Genomic DNA, 18,346 nt, shown 5'->3' on the forward strand with positions numbered 1-18,346 from the left:
CATTATCAACTTGACCTAGATTTTCGCCAGTAACTGAAAGGACAAGAGACTTCTGAGCCAATTATTGTTGCTTTCACAGTTTAAACATTTTTTTTTTGAAGATTACAAGTGGTTCTAAAATATTCATGCACATTCATTCTTGTTGCTGTCTCTACAACAAGCAGAACTTCCCCGATGGTTGCAAGGTTTCATAGTTTTTTCTCACTCAAGGCCCTATTGAAATATTTGAAATTATCAAAGTATTATCACATGGTGGAAAATTTGAAAAATAGAGAAAAGAAATGAAAAAGTCCCTGAATGTTGGTACTTGAACATAATAGTATGTACTTCTGTTTTAGTGTATTATTTTATCTATTTTTGTATAGCTGTAATTGATGCTTATATATAATTTTGTATACTGACCTTTACAGCTAACATATTGTTTTGTCCTTGTCTTCCATAGCCTTCATTACCGTTATTTTAACAGCTGTCTGATATTAAGTAAACTGTACCCTGATTTATTTAATCACTGCTTCTCCTCCCACTCGTAATTCTTACCTTCTCCTCCTCCTTCTCTGTACTGTCTTTGTTGAATCACCAGTTTTCTTATTAGGACCAATGAACATAACACTGAAGCAGGAGCCTAATGATTTGGACTGTGTGACTTGGCCAGGTTCCATAATCTCTCCATCGCTGTTTCCCATCTGTCATATGGGAATAACAGCGTCTGGCCCTTTCTTACTCCCGAACACTTAACCTGTCTTACAGGAAAAAGTAAAAATTGTCCCCTGTTACCTGTGATGTCCATTAAATAAATGAAGTAGATTAACTGAACCAGGCTAAGAAATAGAAAATATGCTCAGTTTAATAATTAAAACAATTTAAAATTTATCCTTCTAAACATAGGTAAGATGTTGGCAAATTTGTAATCACTTGCCTCTGAGTTTTGCTCCCCATGACCCTTTTCATGGCTATGGTAGGACCATATTTATGTAAAGTATTTTTAGACTTGGAACTCTTCTTCTTTAGGAAATTTTTGGGTGGTTTTCCATTTAATGTCTGTAGAACAACCTGAATGTCAAGTTTTTGTTTTCGAATGGAACAGGAAAGTACCACTATTAGCAGACTCTTCTAGAAGTAACAACTGACCCCATTGATAGTACAAAAAAGTTAATATATTTTTTAACATCTTTATTGGAGTGTAATTGCTTTACAATGGTGTGTTAGTTTCTGCTGTATAACAAAGTGAATCAGCTATACGTATCCATATATCTCCATATCCCCTCCCTCTTGCGTCTCCCTCCCACCCTCCCTATCCCACCCCTCTAGGTGGACACAAAGCACCGAGCTGACCTCCCTGTGCTATGCAGCTGCTTCCCACTAGCTATCTATTTTACATTTAGTAGTGTATATATGTCCATGCCACTCTCTCACTTCATCCCAGCTTACACTTAACCCCTCCCCGTGTCCTGAAGTCCATTCTCTACGTCTAAAAAAAGTTAATATTTTGGAAGGAAATTCCTTTGGGAGAATTTTCTGGAGCACGCTCTGAACCCAAGAACGTATCTGAATTTTCTGTCAGTTACAATCATATTCTGAAAGTTCTGGCAGAGCTGTCTTCGGAGCAAAAGCTGAAAAAAGGTTGAACACTGGACACATCTTTAAACTGTGTGATCCGGGAACACATTAGAATTGCTAGTTAGGGTTGCTTCTTAAAACAAGGAGCTTACTCTCTTTCTTCTGAGGCTGAGTATAAACATCTACCTAAAATACAATCGATTGTAAGGTTTCTTTTTATTATGGAGCATCTCAAACATCAGAAAAGTATGTAAAATCGTATTTTGAACACCTCTAGCTTTAACAAATATTAAACATATTGCCATATTAGCTGTATACATGTACGCACACATTTTAAATGAATAAAGCAGATACATTGGAAATTCTTTGTGTAGTCCTCCTTGACCTAATGTCCTTCTTCCCTGCCTGTCTCCTTCCCTAGATACGCTCTCTTGAATTCAGTGTTTCTCATTCCCATGCATTTCTTTATGCTTCTGCTACATAGGTATGTGCCCATAAACAGCATATAGTATTGTTTTATAAGTTTTAAAATTTTAAATTCTCTAATACATTCAACTTGTCTTATTTACTCAGCATTGCTTTTGAGATTCTTTCATGTTCACACATACAGACCATTTATTTAGACTTCTGTGTGGTTTTCCATTATGTGATTATACCACGATTTATTCATCAGCCACCTCCCCTAAGAGGAGTGAGGGAGGGACGGTTTGAAGTCTCATCTCTGTAACTTGTTGGCCAAGGAGAACACCGAAGATGCCAGGAATTGATACTTTCATTCCTGCCTTTCTCTCTGTGCCATTAGTTATTTTATTCTTCTCTTTATATTTTGGCCTGGTCCCCTGGAAAGATTGCTAAGATGAGTCGTTAACAAAAGTTACTCTGCGGACAAAATGAGTACCTATGATATGTTAGGGAAGAGATAAACCTGAGCGAGACACTGGCCAACACATAGGCTGCTGTCAAGTCTGTAACTGTCAAGTTGTGTATATTCATTCATATCTGTAGTGTGATGCCTGTGGATCTCATATACCTTCATTTGCCATATTTTAATTTTTGCTTTTAAAAGAGTATCATGGCTTAAATTTACAAAAATATTACAGCTAATAAGAATATGATTACTCTTGGTTATTTGCTTATTCAAATGTGTATTTTTTCAATTGTATTTGCCACAGTAATATATTTTAAAACCAAAGCATTAGGGATCACTACAAACCACTGCTTTTACTGTTACATGGATATTATTTACAATGTTTAGGTTAAGTATTGCTACTTTTGTAGATAGAGTGCCTATAGAATTAAAACCGTCTGCCATTCTCCTTCCAAAAAAAAGAAAAGGAACTCAAGAATCAATTATGTCTTTCTCCCTATTTTAATAGACAACATTGTTGTGAGCCATCAGCTTCCTTTTTTTCCATGCGAGCTATAATCTATGATTTGCCTCTGTAATTTCATGAATCTTCAGTGACCAGAGCATTTTTTGAGCGTTGATAGAAAATTTCAATTAATAATCAAACTATTCTAGTGACTCCATTGTGCTTAGGGTAGAAAGTAAGTCTCAATCACTTTCATTTTTTTTCCTTCATGAACAAATACTGATTACAGTAAATTAGATTTTAACATTTGACTAAATCATCATCTGTGAACTAAACGAGGTTTCAGCTGAATAAACTGAATGTTATTAGAAGAACCTATGTGACAAATAAAGTACACATTTTTAGAAAAGATCAAGGACTCATGTGGGCGAAGAAATTTCAAACCTAAGATAATATGTTCTGTAAAGGCTAAAGTAGATTTTTCAGTTATAAAGCAAATGAAATGCATTGTAAATTACTGCAGCTTCTCGTTTTTTACTGTCATCCAGAAACGACCGTATTGATTTTTGAGCTTTTTATTTTAAAAGAAACTCACTGAGATTAAATTTCATGGCGAGATTAAATTTCATGGCTTTGTGAAGACTGGGTTAACCGGTGATGGCTGAGAGATGATGTGAGGAGTGCAGCGTCTCCGCTGTGCGCTCATTTGTGCGCTGAAGTCTTTTTTTTCAGAGCCATCTTTTATCTGCACTTAGAACAGTGATGGTCGTGGTTTGTTTTATTCAGGTCAAGTTTTCAGAATCTGACTACTTCGGCAACGTCCTGCAAACCCGCAAGTATTTAGCACAGACTGATTTCTTCTGGCTGAGAAAAACTGTTCCAAAAACAGAGTGAGTAAGAAAAATAAAAAAAAGAAAGAAAGAAAGAAAAAAAAAGTGAAATAGATAAATATGTTGGTGGGAAGTAGAGTTTCTTTAGATCAAACTTTGTAATTCCCCTCAAGTCAGAGTAGCTGGCTTGCCAGTTATTTTTGTTTGGCAAAATTTGTGTTATGTTTTGGCAACTCTTATTTCTGATATTATATGAATCAGTTGTTCAGTCTAATTATGACTGCCCTACTCCTAGCATCAACACATATAAAAAGAAGGCTTACTCAGATGCAAATGTTCAAATCATTTCTAGATCTTGTTATGAATATATATATAAGCAAATTTCTCTAGAATTTCACACTCAGGCAGAAGCTTTTGAATATCTTAAAAACCAAATATTTAAAAAGTAAAGTATGATTACAAATGTGGAAGTAATTGTATACAGGCATACCTCATTTTATTGCACTTGGCTGTATTGAACTTTGCAGACAGTGCGTTTTTTACAAATTGAAGGTTTGTGACAACACTGTGTTGTCAGATGATGGTTAGAATTTTTTAGAGATAAAGTATTTTAAAATTAAGGTATATACATTTTTTTAGATATAATGCCATTGCACACTTAACAGACTACCATATAGTATAAACATAACTTTTGTATGCCTGGGAAGCCAAAAAATTTGTGATATTTGCTTTATTATGGTGGTCAGGAACTGAACCTACAATCTCTGAGGTATGCCTGTGATTATGAAGTAACTATAGGATCTTTGTTAGGTAATGCGTGTCAAAGAACTGATAGCTCTATTATTTTCCTTCAGTAGCAGTTATGATTTATATCCCTCTTCTCAGCAAGCGGTAGGAACTTTTCCTACAGGTAGGGAAGTTTCACTAGGAACTATTGGGGTCAGGGCCAGTCATGATTTTCTTCCCTAGCAAAGTGTGAATGATGATGATGATAGCAACTAAAAATTATTATGTGTTTATAATGTTCCAGGAAGTGACTTACATATTTTAATTCATTTTATCCTCTAGTCAATTCTGTGAGGTGTAGGTACTATTTATTATCCCCATTTTACAAAATGAACAAGAGGCTTACAACTGAGAAATTCTTCAGCTCAGGTTTAGATTACTTTCTGTTCTGCCTGCTGGTATTACTCTGTTCTGATATGACCCAATTCTCCAAGGTTGTTTTCTCTCTTTTCTCCGGATTGGATTATTTCTATTGATCCGTCTTCAAATTCACCAGTTCTTTCTTCTGTATTCTCAAATTTGCTGGCGACTCATCAATACAGTTTTCATTTTGATTATTGCACTTTTCAACTCCTGAAGTTCCATTTGTTTTTTTTAAATAGTTTCTATTTCTTTGTTACGACTCTTTGTTGTCATTGTCCTCATATTTTCCATTAATTGTTTGAATACAGTTTATTTTAATTCTTTGAACTAATTTACAGTTGCTGCTTTCAAGTCTTTGTGTGTTAAATCCAACATATGGGCTCAGTCAGAGTCAGTTTTTATTGATCGCTTTTCTTTACACTTTTTCTTCCAGCATCATTTTTTGTCATTGTTGAAAATGACATTTAGGATAATGTATTGTAGCAACTGTGGATTCTGATTTATTTTTCTGAGGCTTTTTAAAAAGTAACTTTCCTGGACTAGCACAGTAGAATCTGTCTCTGCTACAGTATGTGGCCATAGATGTCTACTCATTTTTTAAATCCTCATTTTTATTTTTTAGCCTCACTTCATGGAGGTTGTCCCTGAGTCTGCATAGCTTAGTCCTCAGCCAGGGATCAGGGCAGAGCTTGTGCTCAGACACTTTGAACCTGTAGGGCTTCTGCCCTCTGCCAGTTGATCTGCGTGGGGCTTGGGTGTGCAATCAAAGTCACCAGCCCTTCCCAGTCACCGTTGGAGTTTACTTTCTCCTGGGCTCTCTTGAGTCTCCCCTGTACACATGCCTAGTTTCCCAGTCAGCCAGGGATGTGTGGAGAGCTGATCTCATCCTTCTATGACTCTTTCAGTTCCACTGTCTCCCTTTTAAATTGCTGGCTGATCTGTCACTTTCCCCAATGGGAGCTGTAACTGCAGGCTCACAAAGCTGTGGGTTGTCCTCGTTTGTTTTCTACCGGGTTTATCACTTCCGGCTGGCATAGTTGCAAGTTTTTACCTCCACTCCCTGCGGCAGCAAAGCTGCTGGTTTTCCAGCCAGCCCTATCCTAACAAAATAAGTTCTTGCTGATTGAGCTGGGAGGGAGGCTAGTAGTCCCAGGCAAGAAGGCCACAGACTCCTGTTCTACTTCCTCTTAAGTTGTAGCAGTTTTTCAAAATTAAACATTTTTCAATGTGTTGTTTGCCTTTGATCAATTCCCAGGGCCCTAAAATGGTTGTTTGTTGACAGTTTTGTCCATTTTTATACTTTTTTTTTTCAAATGAGGCAATTTATTAACCCAACATCTTTTGTTCTAATGCTTCTTGTTGGCAGCTGCCACCTGTCCAGTGATTCTGTCCAGATCTCTCTGTCCCTGAGGTGTTAGTTTGTGGCCCCCATCTTGGTCCTTTTCCACCATTCTCAGCCCCTCCAGGGCTTGGAGGACCCGACGGGCCACGCTCTTGGAGCCTCTGCTGAAGTGGCTGGGCATGACACCATTTCTCTGACGCCCCGCATAGATCTTGGTCACGGAACCAACCCCAGCGCTGCCCTGGAGGTACAGGTGCTGTGCAGGCAGCTCGTGTGTAGAACCAGTTCTCATCATAGGGAGCGAGCTCTTTGTGCTTGGCCAGCTTGACAGCGTCACCCATTCAGGGACTTGCAGCTCCCGGACTTTCTGAGGAAGGCTGCCAGAGCTCTGACGAACTCCCGCTGGTTCCCGTCTTTACAGTAACTCCAGGCGTCCTGCGGCCTCCAAGCTGCCAGCCAGGGGAAAGGTATACTTGGCTTTTATGGAAAGGATTTGTTGACCTTTTCATAGTGTCAGAGCTGGAAGCCTGACTTCCATGGCCCTTTTTTTTTTCATGGCCCACGTTTTCACCTTGTCTGATATTCTGGTCTCCAGATCTTTGGCTGGCTCTTTTTATGCCCTATGGGTCTCTCGTTACTCCCTCTTCCAACTCCCTCCTCTGTTCTGGCCTCTAGAAAAACTCTAGGCCCTTTACCCTCCCTTGGCTTAAGCTGTGATTACCGCCTCTCCCTCTTAGCCATGGGTCCCATCTAGCCATCCTGCCCTCTGCCCTTCAAATCTTCTTACAATATGCGCCTACGGAGTAAGTTAAAAGTGTTTGACCTTAAGGAGTAGGCCTAAAGCTGAGCCATTCCCCTGGCCTATCCGTGACTCCCCTCCAAAGCCCAAAGGAAGAAAGCAGAAGGCTTTAGAACTTCTTTGGCAATGACAGAGAGCTGATGTGAAGCCACCTGCCCCATTGTCCTTGATGTTCTCCTCTCGTCACAGTATCTCTCAGTCCATCTTGCCTGTTTCATTCCAAGCCTAAATTGCTCAATAGAAATTTTAGATTTAGGGTTCTAAAACCAGCTTCTCAAATCTCATGACTTCAGATAGTTTCCAGTATCTCAGTGAGCATCTACATGTAGTATGTAAATCATCCTGCCCTTTCAGGTCAGTTACTTCAGATAAGTTCAAACTCTTCTCTTTGCAACTTGTGAAAAATTCAAACTTCGCACCAGTATTTTTGTGAACTTTCAGGGTCTTCTCAGGGATTCTTCTATTTTGGAGACGCTGCCAAGTTAATTCTTTAATTTCAGAATGGCATTATTCATTTGGGTGTGTAGCAAGGCCTGGGTTGCTAATTGAAAAGCTCCTAAATGTGTCATTTTTAACATCATCCTAAAATACTGATGGGCTGTAAGATTCTAATGGCCTTGACTATTTCTAATATTTATGCCTTGGAAAAGTGCTGGCTGACTGTGGGCTTAAGCAAACTGTGTGACTTGTGTCTTTTTTTTTCTCTGTCAATGAAAACAAATACCTCTTTCACAAGGACATTAAATTGGTTAATATTTCTGGAAGAGTTCTCCTGGAATGAAAATCAGTGCAATGCTAGTAATTCCTCAGACCATATGTCTATATCAGGGAAAGCAATGTTAGGAAATTTAAGATTCTTTTTGCATGGTAAAGTGATGTGATAGTCATTTTTTTAGAAGAAATTTCAGGTGGGTCCTTTTTCAGGCACTGTGGGGAATTTTAGCTTTATGATACCCATCGACTTTAATTGACATCTTTTAGGTCTGAAAATTCATGAGTTAATCGAATGAGGATGATTCTGGAGTAGCTCCACTACACTAGTTCACTTTGAACAGCACATCCTGGTTATATTTCCATAAAGCCCTGAAATAACATTTTGCTTCTTTGTGGGTATAGGAGATAAACACCCTTTATGTTTCATTCTCATGGAATCCATTTTAGCTGCACTAATGTGCATTAAGAAGTTTCTAACACGATGGGAAATGTCAGCAAGAATGAAATTAATTGGGTAGTCATCCCTGAAGGTACATATTTAGGGGTTGGTTCTCAGAATTGTCACTTCATCAGCTTGCTTAAAAATAGAGGATTTACTTCACTGCTCAGCTTGAGTCAAAAGTAATTTCTTTCCCTCAGGATCCTCTTTCTTTGACAGAAATGATTTTAAGCCAGCCTCCCTATTAACTCACTCTCATTCTACTGTGACCAAACATGCCTGGATTTTTTTCTCTATCTTCTGAAAAATATGTAAAAATACATCAAATGTCTATACAAATTATGGTCCTGCCCAGAATTATCTACAGCATGGAATGGGATGGATACAATCTACAGGATGTGTGAAATAAAGCAATAAATACTCTACGGTTTTTCCATTCCATATTCCCTAGACTATCTTTAAGAGTTAATAGGTAAAATGTAAAACTTTAGCCTGATGTATATCTATTTTATATGGTCCAAAGAAATCAGGGTATCAGTGTCTTTTGCTTTAGATTACTGCATGTCATCATCACACTCTTTTTATGTATCCATTGTCCAGTATAATTTCATCTCCATATGTTTTTGAAATTTATATGAGACCTCTTCCTACCTTATCTACTAAATCCTTTCCCAAACACAGACTGCAGGAACACCCTAAAGACATAATAAAAAGAATTTAAAGCACTTGAATGACACTCTTTGTTTATCTAAGTAGATGTATACATAGCAATACATTCATTTAAATAGATTTAATGAATTTTTTTTTTTTTTGCGGTACGCCGGCCTCTCATTGTTGTGGCCTCTCCCGTTGCGGAGCACAGGCTCCGGGCGCGCAGGCTCAGCGGCCACGGCTCACGGGCCCAGCCGCTCCGCGGCATGTGGGATCTTCCCGGACGGGGGCGCGAACACGCGTCCCCTGCATCGGCAGGCGGACTCCCAACCAGTGCGCCGCCAGGGAAGCCCAATTTAATGAATTTTTGCTCAGCATATACCACTTGGACAATAGTCTTAGCCCATAAGGAACTTAAAATCTTGTTGGGAGGTAAGTTGTGCAAACTCATATGCCTTCACAGCCCAATCAGGTAACAGATGTTGACCTAGACAAGTGTAAATGATAGGGAGTGGTGGAGACCATAGAGAACTAGTGATTACATGCCTCATTTAAAGGAATTCCAGTTCGGTACTTTTAAAAGCCATTGTGTTGGGCAAATAAAACATTTTTCTGGGAAAATTCAACCCGTTGGGTAGGACTTAATCTGTGGACAGCCAGCTTTTCAGTGTTTCAGTTATCTCTTGCTGTAATGAGCTGTGTAATAATGAACCACCCCCAAAGTTAGAGGATTAAAGCAACAGTAATTATTCATTTTTCTCTCGCGGTTCTGGTGGTCACTAGGCGCAGCTGGGTGGTTCTTGCTCATGGCGTTGCATGTAGTTGCAGTCAGATCGTGGCTGGGACTGGAGTCACATGGGAGGCCTCCTCTCCTAGTCTAGTGGTTGGTGCTGGCTGCTGCCTGGAAGGCCCACTAGGCCTCTCCATGTGTACTGGGCTTCTTTGTGGCATGCTGATTGAGCCAGAAACTTTGAAGAGCAAGTCTCCTGAAAAAGAAGGAGGGAGGGTAAATATGAGTTTACCAGGGGGAACTTGTATTGCCTTTAATCGCCTAGCATTGGAAGTCACGTGGTGTCATTTCCACTGCATTTTATGCTTTAGAAGTGAGTCACCAAGACTAGCCCATAATCAAGGGGAGAGGAATTTAGAGTCCACTTCTTAATGGGAGGAGTGTAAAAAAAATTACAAACACGTATTAAAAGCAGCACAGGTAGGCTTAGGTTAGAGAATAGTAAAACTAAATATATAATAAACTCAGATATAATCAGGGAGATGTACAAGATATTTAACGGCTGGCTTGGTGTGGGAACTGTCCAATTAGAAGAAATAATAGCATCCACAACTGGTAGGCTCTGTTAGTGCAGCTACTTAATATCAGCTCTGGGCATAATCAGGGCTCCAAACATGTCCTAGAGCCAGCAGGAGCTCTGAGAAGTCAGGAAAGGTGAGATCATGCATCTTGTATAAGATGTTTTAGGAATTCTTGGTGAAACTTCAGAGGCCCCATCAGGCTCCATCTGGTTGTTTGATTTCTTTGTTTTGTCTGCCTTTGTCCGTCAGAAGTTAGAGCATTGTTCCTACATATGGCTCTTAGCCTAATGTTTTGAAAGTTTATTCTTTGCTAAAGGGAGCGGAGTTGGGAGGGATGGGAAGAGAAGAGATGAGCTCTAGGAATACACATCATCTTTGGTACATACTATGGTTCAGTCCAATGTCATTTAGAAGCCATGTTGAGAGGCACCTGGATTCTCCCCTCTTGACCCAGAGAGCAGACATAACAAATGCTGGGTTCTTTGCGTGTTAGTTTTCTGTTGCTGCTGTAATGAATCACCACAGCCTTATCGGCAGCTCAGAGCAACACGAATGTATTCCCTCACCGTTCTGTAGGTCAGAAATGTGGGATGGCTTGGCTGGGCTCTCAGCTGCAGTCTTCAGAAGGCTGAAGTCAAGGTGACAGCTGGCTGGGCTCTTAGCAGGAGCCTCTGGGAAGAATCCTCTTCGATTCTCATCACAGAACTGAGGTTCCTACTTCTTTGCTGGCTGTCAGCTGGGAGCCACTCTTAGCTCCTAGAGGACTCTCTCCCCACTCCTTGCACGTGGCAGCTGCATGTCACAGCCAGCCACAGCATGTCAAATCCTTCTCACCCCTGGAATCTCTCTGACTTCCCGTTCTGCAGCATCTCTTCTGACTTTCTCCCCTGTTGCATCTCTAGGATTCCAGCCAGAGAAGGATCCCCACTTTTAAGGACTCATGTGATTAGATTGGGCCAACCTGGGATAATCTAGGATAATTGCTCTATTTTAAGCTTCTTGACCTTAATTACATCTGCAAAGTCCTTTTTGCCATGTAATGTAACATATTCACAGGATCCAGGGATTAGGTCATGGACATTTTTTTGGGGGGGGCATAATATTACCTACTACAGGTAGTGACATTAGGGCAATAAAAGTGCTTTCCCTGTACTTTTCTCCTCAGAAAAGTAAGCCAGCCAGTAAATGTGTGTCAAACATTAGGATTTATTGAAATACTCATCCTAAATTTGAAGGAAAAGAATATACATTTTATGGAAGTGAGTAGAGGTTTCAGCTTTGACAAGAGGAGGCACTCTGTTTTGATTTCCAGTGATGTCTCCAGTATAATATAATGCTTAAGAGAACTGGTTTGAAGTCAGACAGGCTAGACCTTGTGCGAGCATATAATGCTTGTAAGTCTCATTGTCCTCTCCTGTGAGATAGGCTAATAATTCCTGTAGTTTCTATGGGGAAAACCTATGACTAGAAAGTGCGTAGGACGTGGTAAGTGCTCCGTGAATGGTAGCTGCTGCTGCTACTACTACTAGTGATAATAATAGGATGACAGTCATGGGCTTCTTTATAAGGGGAGACGGTATGGGTGGACCAACTAGAATCCACACTTGGATTTCCTACCAGTTTCATGTTAGTCTGACATAAATTATCAGTCTGACACAATTATTCTATTAGACATAAATTGGTAAAATGATTGTTCTGAAAAGGATTTACAGAAGTTTATTTTGAGCAGTTTAGCTTAAGACAAATGCTTGGTTTTAATCATAAACAGCAGTGCCTGAAACTCACAGGCATCTAAGTCAGGGGTCAGCAAACTATGGCTTGAGGGCTAAGTCTCGCCTGCTGCCTGGTTTTGTACAGCCCATGAGTTAAGAGTGATCTTTAGAGATAAATGTCTGTGGTTGATTTGATGGTAGGGAGCACTAACTTTGAACCTCAAAGCATAACGTTCTCCTGCCCCTAAGGAATTTCATTCTTCTCATTACTAGGCCTGAATTACCAAAAATTGTACTCGATTTTTTTTTTTAAAGGGAACTTTATTTTATTTATTTATTTTTGGCTGTGTTGGGTCTTCATTGCTGCGAGCAGGCTTTCTCTAGTTGTGGCAAGCAGGGGCTACTCTTCGTTGTGGTATTGGGGCTTCTCATCGCGGTGGCTTCTCTTGTTGCGGAGCACGGGCTCTAGGCGCGCGGGCTCAGTAGTTGTGGCTCATGGGCTCTAGAGCGCAGGCTCAGTAGTTGTGGCGCACGGGCTTACTTGCTCCATGGCATGCGGGATCTTCCTGGACCAGGGCTTGAACCCGTGTCCCCTGCATCGTCAGGCGGATTCTTAACCACTGCGCCACCAGGGAAGCCCTGTACTAGATTATTATATTTTGACTTTCATCAATAAAATTTTATAGAAAAGTTTCTCTCATTATGGAAGTACCTATATAATGTCCTTGATTTTTCCTCTTGGTCCATGAAATGACTAAATGTTTACCATCTGTTTACAGAAGAAATTTGCTGAGTCTGATCTAAGTAACTTCCTGTGCATTTAAAATGCAGTGTAGACTCTTCATAGCTGGAAGGTACTCCCAAGATATCTTAATGCCATAGCTTAGTTTTATAGCTGAAACTGAAGATAGGCCACTTTTCCACCACAACCCGGCTAGTTAGTGATAGAGGCAGGATGAGCCATTAGATCTTTTGGTGCTTAAATCAGTAAACTTTCTACTGGAGCAGGCAGACCCTCTAGGTACCATGGTTGTGCTTTATTATCTCTCTTTACATGGACTTCTATGTTGTCACCAATCTCAAACCTTTAATGGACAGGTCAGAGGTGATGCAGCATGGAAAACTCAGCTGTCCCATGGACCCATTGAACAGGGCCTGGCAAACATCAGCTTGTTGCTGTGTTTCCATCTGTGGGGAGATCCCTTTAGATTCTAGAATTTTTCATTAAAGCTGTTTCAGAAGCCCTGGTGCTTTTTTACATTACGTTAGTAACAGTGAATAACCAGGCATGTTCAGTTTAGGATGAGATTGTTCATTGAGCAGAGCAATAACCCTAAACTGAGGTGATAATTTCCCTGTGTGTCGAGCTTCCCCATTGTTCCCTGGTTATTTGCTAATAAATCCCGCCACATTGTATGTGTTTCACTGCCCTCCTGCCTGGATAATGATGATCACTTGGTGGTGGTTGTTTCTCTGTCTACAGGTGGTTTACAAATCCAACGACTGTCAATGCCTTCTACAGCGCATCCACCAACCAGATCCGTGAGTACTGGTTCCTTGTCTCCTTGTTAATGTGCTACAAAATGGATGGAACTTTTCCATGACTGTGACTTAAGAGTAGGGCACTCTTTATTTCCTCCCAGCAGTGACCAGGTATGTTGGTGAAGGAAGTTTGTTTCCCTACCCATATGTCCAATTTTCCTCATTACCTTATAAGTTTTTTTAAAAAAGCTTTATATAACCATTAAGTTAAAAAGAAAACAGCTACAGTAAATAAAACTGCAGTGATGTTGGCCATGAAAAGGAACAAGCTTCCACTTTTCTTTCATAGTGGTCTTACTGATTTTTGTTTTATTTATTACTAGGATTGATGGGAAAAACGATCAGGTAGCTGGGGAGAATTTAGAGGCTGTTAGAAAAGCTTTGAAGTGCTCTAATTAATCCTAGGATGTAAAGTCTTGAGTTTCTTTTATTTACATGCATTAGGTACATAATTATAACTACGATGATAAGTTAAAAATTATTAAAGGTCAGATTGGCACAAATTAAAAATCTAACAGCACCAAATGTTGGCGACAGGGACACATACTGCTGGTGGAAATGTACATCGGTCCACCCACTTTGCTGCACAATTGGGCAACACCTAGAAAAGCCAACTATGGGCACGCGTGTCTGTGAATGTCACTTGAGCTCTTGACGTGCACTAATGCTGTTACTCAAAGTGTGGTCCCATGATTATTAGCAATAGAGTCCCAGGGGAACTTGTTAGAAATGCAAGGGCCTCACCTTAGACCTGTTGTTCACAAACCCTGGACGTGGGGCTCAGAAAACTGTTTTATTAAGCCCTCCAGGTGAGTCTAACATAGCTGGGGAAGCAGTGCCCTAGAGAAGTCGCACATGTGGAGGCCCATGTGAGAATGGTTACAGCAGTGTTGTTTATAATAGCAGCAAAAGGGGAATAACCTATGTGGCCCTCCAAAGGAGAATGAATCAAAATGTGTCATGTTCACACAAGGGCATGCCAGACAGTGGCGAACAATGAGTGACCAGAGCGACATGTATTAACGCGGATGAAGTTCACAAATAATAGGTTGTGTGTGTGGAAAAAAAAACTTGGAAAAATATGTGGAGTATGATATCATATAAATAGAGTTCAGAAGCATGCAGAACAGTTCTGTATATTGTCTAGAGGTACATCCACATGTAGTAAAAGCCTGAAGACGTTGACGAGAATGACAGAGCCCGAGTGCAGGCTGCCAGGGACCTGCTGTGGGAGGGGGGCTGCTGCTGCACGTCTTCCGGTGCCCCGCTTCACTCCCTCGTGTGGTGAGCACCTCTAATCTCATGGTGTTAAGCATGTCTCTAAGCTGTTTGTTGAGCGCGGGAGATGGAATTTATAAGGAGTTGCTCCCCTTGATTGTGCCCTCACCGTCTCCCCCCGAACCCCTGTAATAGCCTCCTCGCTTGCCTCCCTGCTTCGGAACTTATCCCCCTTTGGTCTATTCTAAATATAATATCACAGCCATTTTAAGATGTCCTACAGTCATCTCATGTCCCTCCTTTGCTCAGAACCCGTTATCAGCGTCCCATCTCACACAGAATAAAAGCCAAATTACTTGAAATGGCCCCGAGGCCTCTTATGATGCTGCCTTTATTTCCCCTCTGTTCCAGCCATGCTCCCCTCCTTCCTGTTGCTAGAGCAGGAGACACTCTTCCTTACAGGCATTTGTACTCGGGGTTCTCTTTGCCTTGGAAAACTTCTCCAAGTGATCCAAGTGGTTCGCGCTCCCACTTCCTTCAAATCTTTGCTTGAATGACACCTTCTCAGTGAGGCTTCCTGTCTACCCACTTGTGGTAGGTCCTCTGTGCTGGCCCTCATCCTGACAGGACTCCCTGGCCAGAGGGGACAGCCCACTCCCAGCAGGCACACCTTCTTAGAGTCGCCCTCGTGTGGCCACCTTGGAGAACGGCAGCCTCTGCCGGACTGGTCTGGGAGAGTAGTGAACAGGAAAACAGTTAGCTGGCAGTGCATTATTATCATAAAAATACCATTGCCTTCTCCACCCCCCCAGCTTTATTGAGGTATAATTGACAAATAAAAATTTTATATATTTAAAATATACAACATGATGCTTTTCTATAGCTCTAAGTTGAAAAGTAAGCTGTGTTAATGGGAAATTATGATATTTTAGATATTACTTATAAATACTATTTATAATAATATAGGTTATATTTATATAACACGAATTATACCGATATCAATTGGAATAACTTACTGGGTGATAGAAAATTATTTAAATTATCTATTTTCAAAGAAAATGGTTTACTTTGTACATGCAAAAGATTATATATATAACATGCTAGAACACATAAAGTTACAAAGTATATAAGAAAACATATGAGAAAATAAATATACGTTTATGAGCCCACCACCTGTCCAAGAACTGGAACGTTCCTGATGTCAGTGCCTCTGTCTGCGCTCCTCCTCAGTTTCCTCCTCCTCACCAGTTACGTAACCACTATTCTGATTTTTGTGTTTATTATTTTCTTGTATTTTGAAAAATAAATTTTAAACCATATGTATCCCTAAGCAATATACTGTTTATTTTTACTTATTTTTAGCATAATAAAAATGGTATTATATTGCATGCAATCTTAAGCAATTGTGCTTTCATTCAACATGTTTTTAAGATTCATCCAGGTAGCATGTGGCAGTAGGTTTTTCATTTTCACTGCTCTGTAACATTCCATGTGTGACTGTACCCCAGATTACTTATCTGTTCTACAGACCTAAGCGTTCCCCTTTCCCCCAGTTTTTGCTATTATGAACTACGTTGCTCTGAATATTCTCATACATGTCCCCTGAAACAAGTGTTCGGGGCATATACTAGGAGGAGAATTACTGGCTTGTAGAGCATGCAAATATTCAACTTTACCAGATGACACCAAATGTTTTCCAGAGTGAGTGTTCCAAAGTACAGAAGTGTTTTCACCAGCTCTCATTTTCATCACTTCTTGGCATGTATAGACAAAATTTTCATCAATCTGGTGAATGTAATAGATCAGTTCTTATGCTAAACAAGGCACTGAGGTAGACTCCTCAGCAGTGCTTCCACACTGGCTATCCAATGTCAGTGAATACTCACTGCTCTTGGGGGGTTTAAATCCTGCCTCCAGGATTCACCCCTGCTCAGCCTGTTTCTTTCTGGGGAGAGCTCATCTTATCAGAGGTTTACTGAGGGAGCAGCCATTTCAGCGTAACCCAGTGGTTTCTCTAAAGCTCATGAGCAGAGGGGGTTTGGAATGAACAATTTGAAGCAGTATTTTAATTAAGAGATTCAAGCTGTTTCTGTTTTCCTAATGACCAGTGCTTGCTCTCATTGTAAATTGCATTCCCAGGCAAGATGACAAGGAATCCTGTGGGTGACATTTTTTTCTCCCTCCTGTCTGATTTTCTGGACTATAAATTAAGACAGGTGGAGTTCCTTATACATTTCCCCACTGGGTTTCCTGGGACTCCCCCCAGCCCCCAAGTACCACCTTTTTGCTTCACTGAAGAAGTGAAAAATGGAGGTGATTTTCTAAAATGAACATCTTTATTGATTAGGGGCTGATTCTGACAGCATGTGGCCATCTGTTTAATTGGGTTTCACATCTAAGATGTAACTATACTTAGTAACGTGATTTATGAGAATTTCATTCAGTTCACATTATCATTTTCTGATTTATGCCATTTAAGTCAGCTTCTGCATGCAGTAGAGACTTGAGTAGAAAATAGAAAAACCTGTAGGGTTTTTGTTTGTTTATTTGTTTGTTTTGGCAAATCCATGCCTATATGTGAAACCCTATGATTTGTGGTGATCTTTCAATGTTAGATTTTTGCAGGGTGGTTATAGCTTCTTATTTTTCTACCCTTGTCAAGCTGGGTAGCAATGTCTTCAGACACAGAGTGTAGTGTGAAATAATGATGATTTAAGTCTGCTGTACGGGGAGTTATACTCAGGAGCTGTTGCAGAATTTAATTATATTTGACCTGATAAGGTGGTTAAACAGGAAAACAAGGAGCTGAGGTTACTGGTGCCTAAGCTTGTGCTTCCCTAACCCTGTGATAAATGCAAAGCTGGTCCTCCTGCGTTTATTTTATTTTATTTGGCCATGCTGCGTGGCATGCAGGATCTTAGTTCCCCGACCAGGGATCGAACCCGTGCCCCTTGCAGTGGAAGCGCGGAGTCGTAACTGCTGGACCTCCAGGGAAGTCCCAGGTCTTCCTGCTTTTAGTAGGAAGACATAAGCTCGATGGGAGACCTTGAGTGCCACTGATTTAGTTGTATGACCTTGGTCAAGGTGTTTCTCCTTCCTGACCCCTCTTGTCCTCATCTGTCACATGTTGAGGTTACCCAGTCCACAGAGTTTTTGGTAGGATTTAACAAGATCAATTTGAAAAGTGCCAGCATATTGTCAAGGTCAGGGTTTTGTATATCAAAAACTGGCACGCCCGCCACTAATGCCTGGGATAGCCAGTCTGTCACAGGATACACAGCGTGTATATGAAGATCGTGGGGGGGCGTATTTTGAACTTTTGTTCTCAGAAGGTTTTATACATTAAAACAATATTTTTGTACATTAAACAATTACGACTCATTTGGAAAAGTATTTGGCAGTTTGTTGATGTCTCCTGTCACCCAGAAATTCCACTCTTGATAAGGTGAATGGATCCTGATGCCCACCAGGAGACATGTACACGGTGTTCATAGCAGCAAAAATCTGGAAAGAACCTAATTTCCATCAACAGAAGAGTAGGTAAATAAACTGTGCTGTATTCATACAATTGAATATTGCACAGCACGGGAAAAGAACGAAGTGCTCCATGCTGCAGTGTGTAAGAATGCCGCTGACTTAATGGTGAGTGAAACACTGCGTGGTTCCATTCGTATGAAGTTCAGGAACAGGCAAACAAATCTGCGATCTAAGTGATAAAAGTTAAAATAATGGCTACCTTTGTTTTGGGGGGTATTGACTGAGAGGGGGC

At 40.5% G+C, this 18,346-nt stretch overlaps 1 protein-coding gene and 1 pseudogene across 2 annotated transcripts in view; one reads left to right on the forward strand and one right to left on the reverse strand.

Annotated features, from left to right (window-relative positions):
* Window positions 1-18,346, forward strand: part of PHEX (phosphate regulating endopeptidase X-linked) — a gene marked incomplete at both ends in the record, with an annotated part of 195,140 nt that overhangs the window by 134,679 nt on the left and 42,115 nt on the right. Inside the window, 2 exons of the mRNA XM_082864021.1 lie at window positions 3,657-3,760; window positions 13,301-13,359. Of these exons, the coding sequence (XP_082720147.1) occupies window positions 3,657-3,760; window positions 13,301-13,359 (163 nt within the window). The remainder of the gene's footprint in view (window positions 1-3,656; window positions 3,761-13,300; window positions 13,360-18,346) is intronic.
* On the reverse strand, window positions 6,141-6,700 carry LOC309977979 (small ribosomal subunit protein eS19-like; annotated as a pseudogene). The gene has a single exon. The product of its transcript is annotated as a small ribosomal subunit protein eS19-like (transcript).

This window comes from Leucopleurus acutus (assembly GCF_964270905.1).
Source record: "Leucopleurus acutus genome assembly, chromosome: X".
Lineage (NCBI taxonomy): Eukaryota > Metazoa > Chordata > Mammalia > Artiodactyla > Delphinidae > Leucopleurus > Leucopleurus acutus.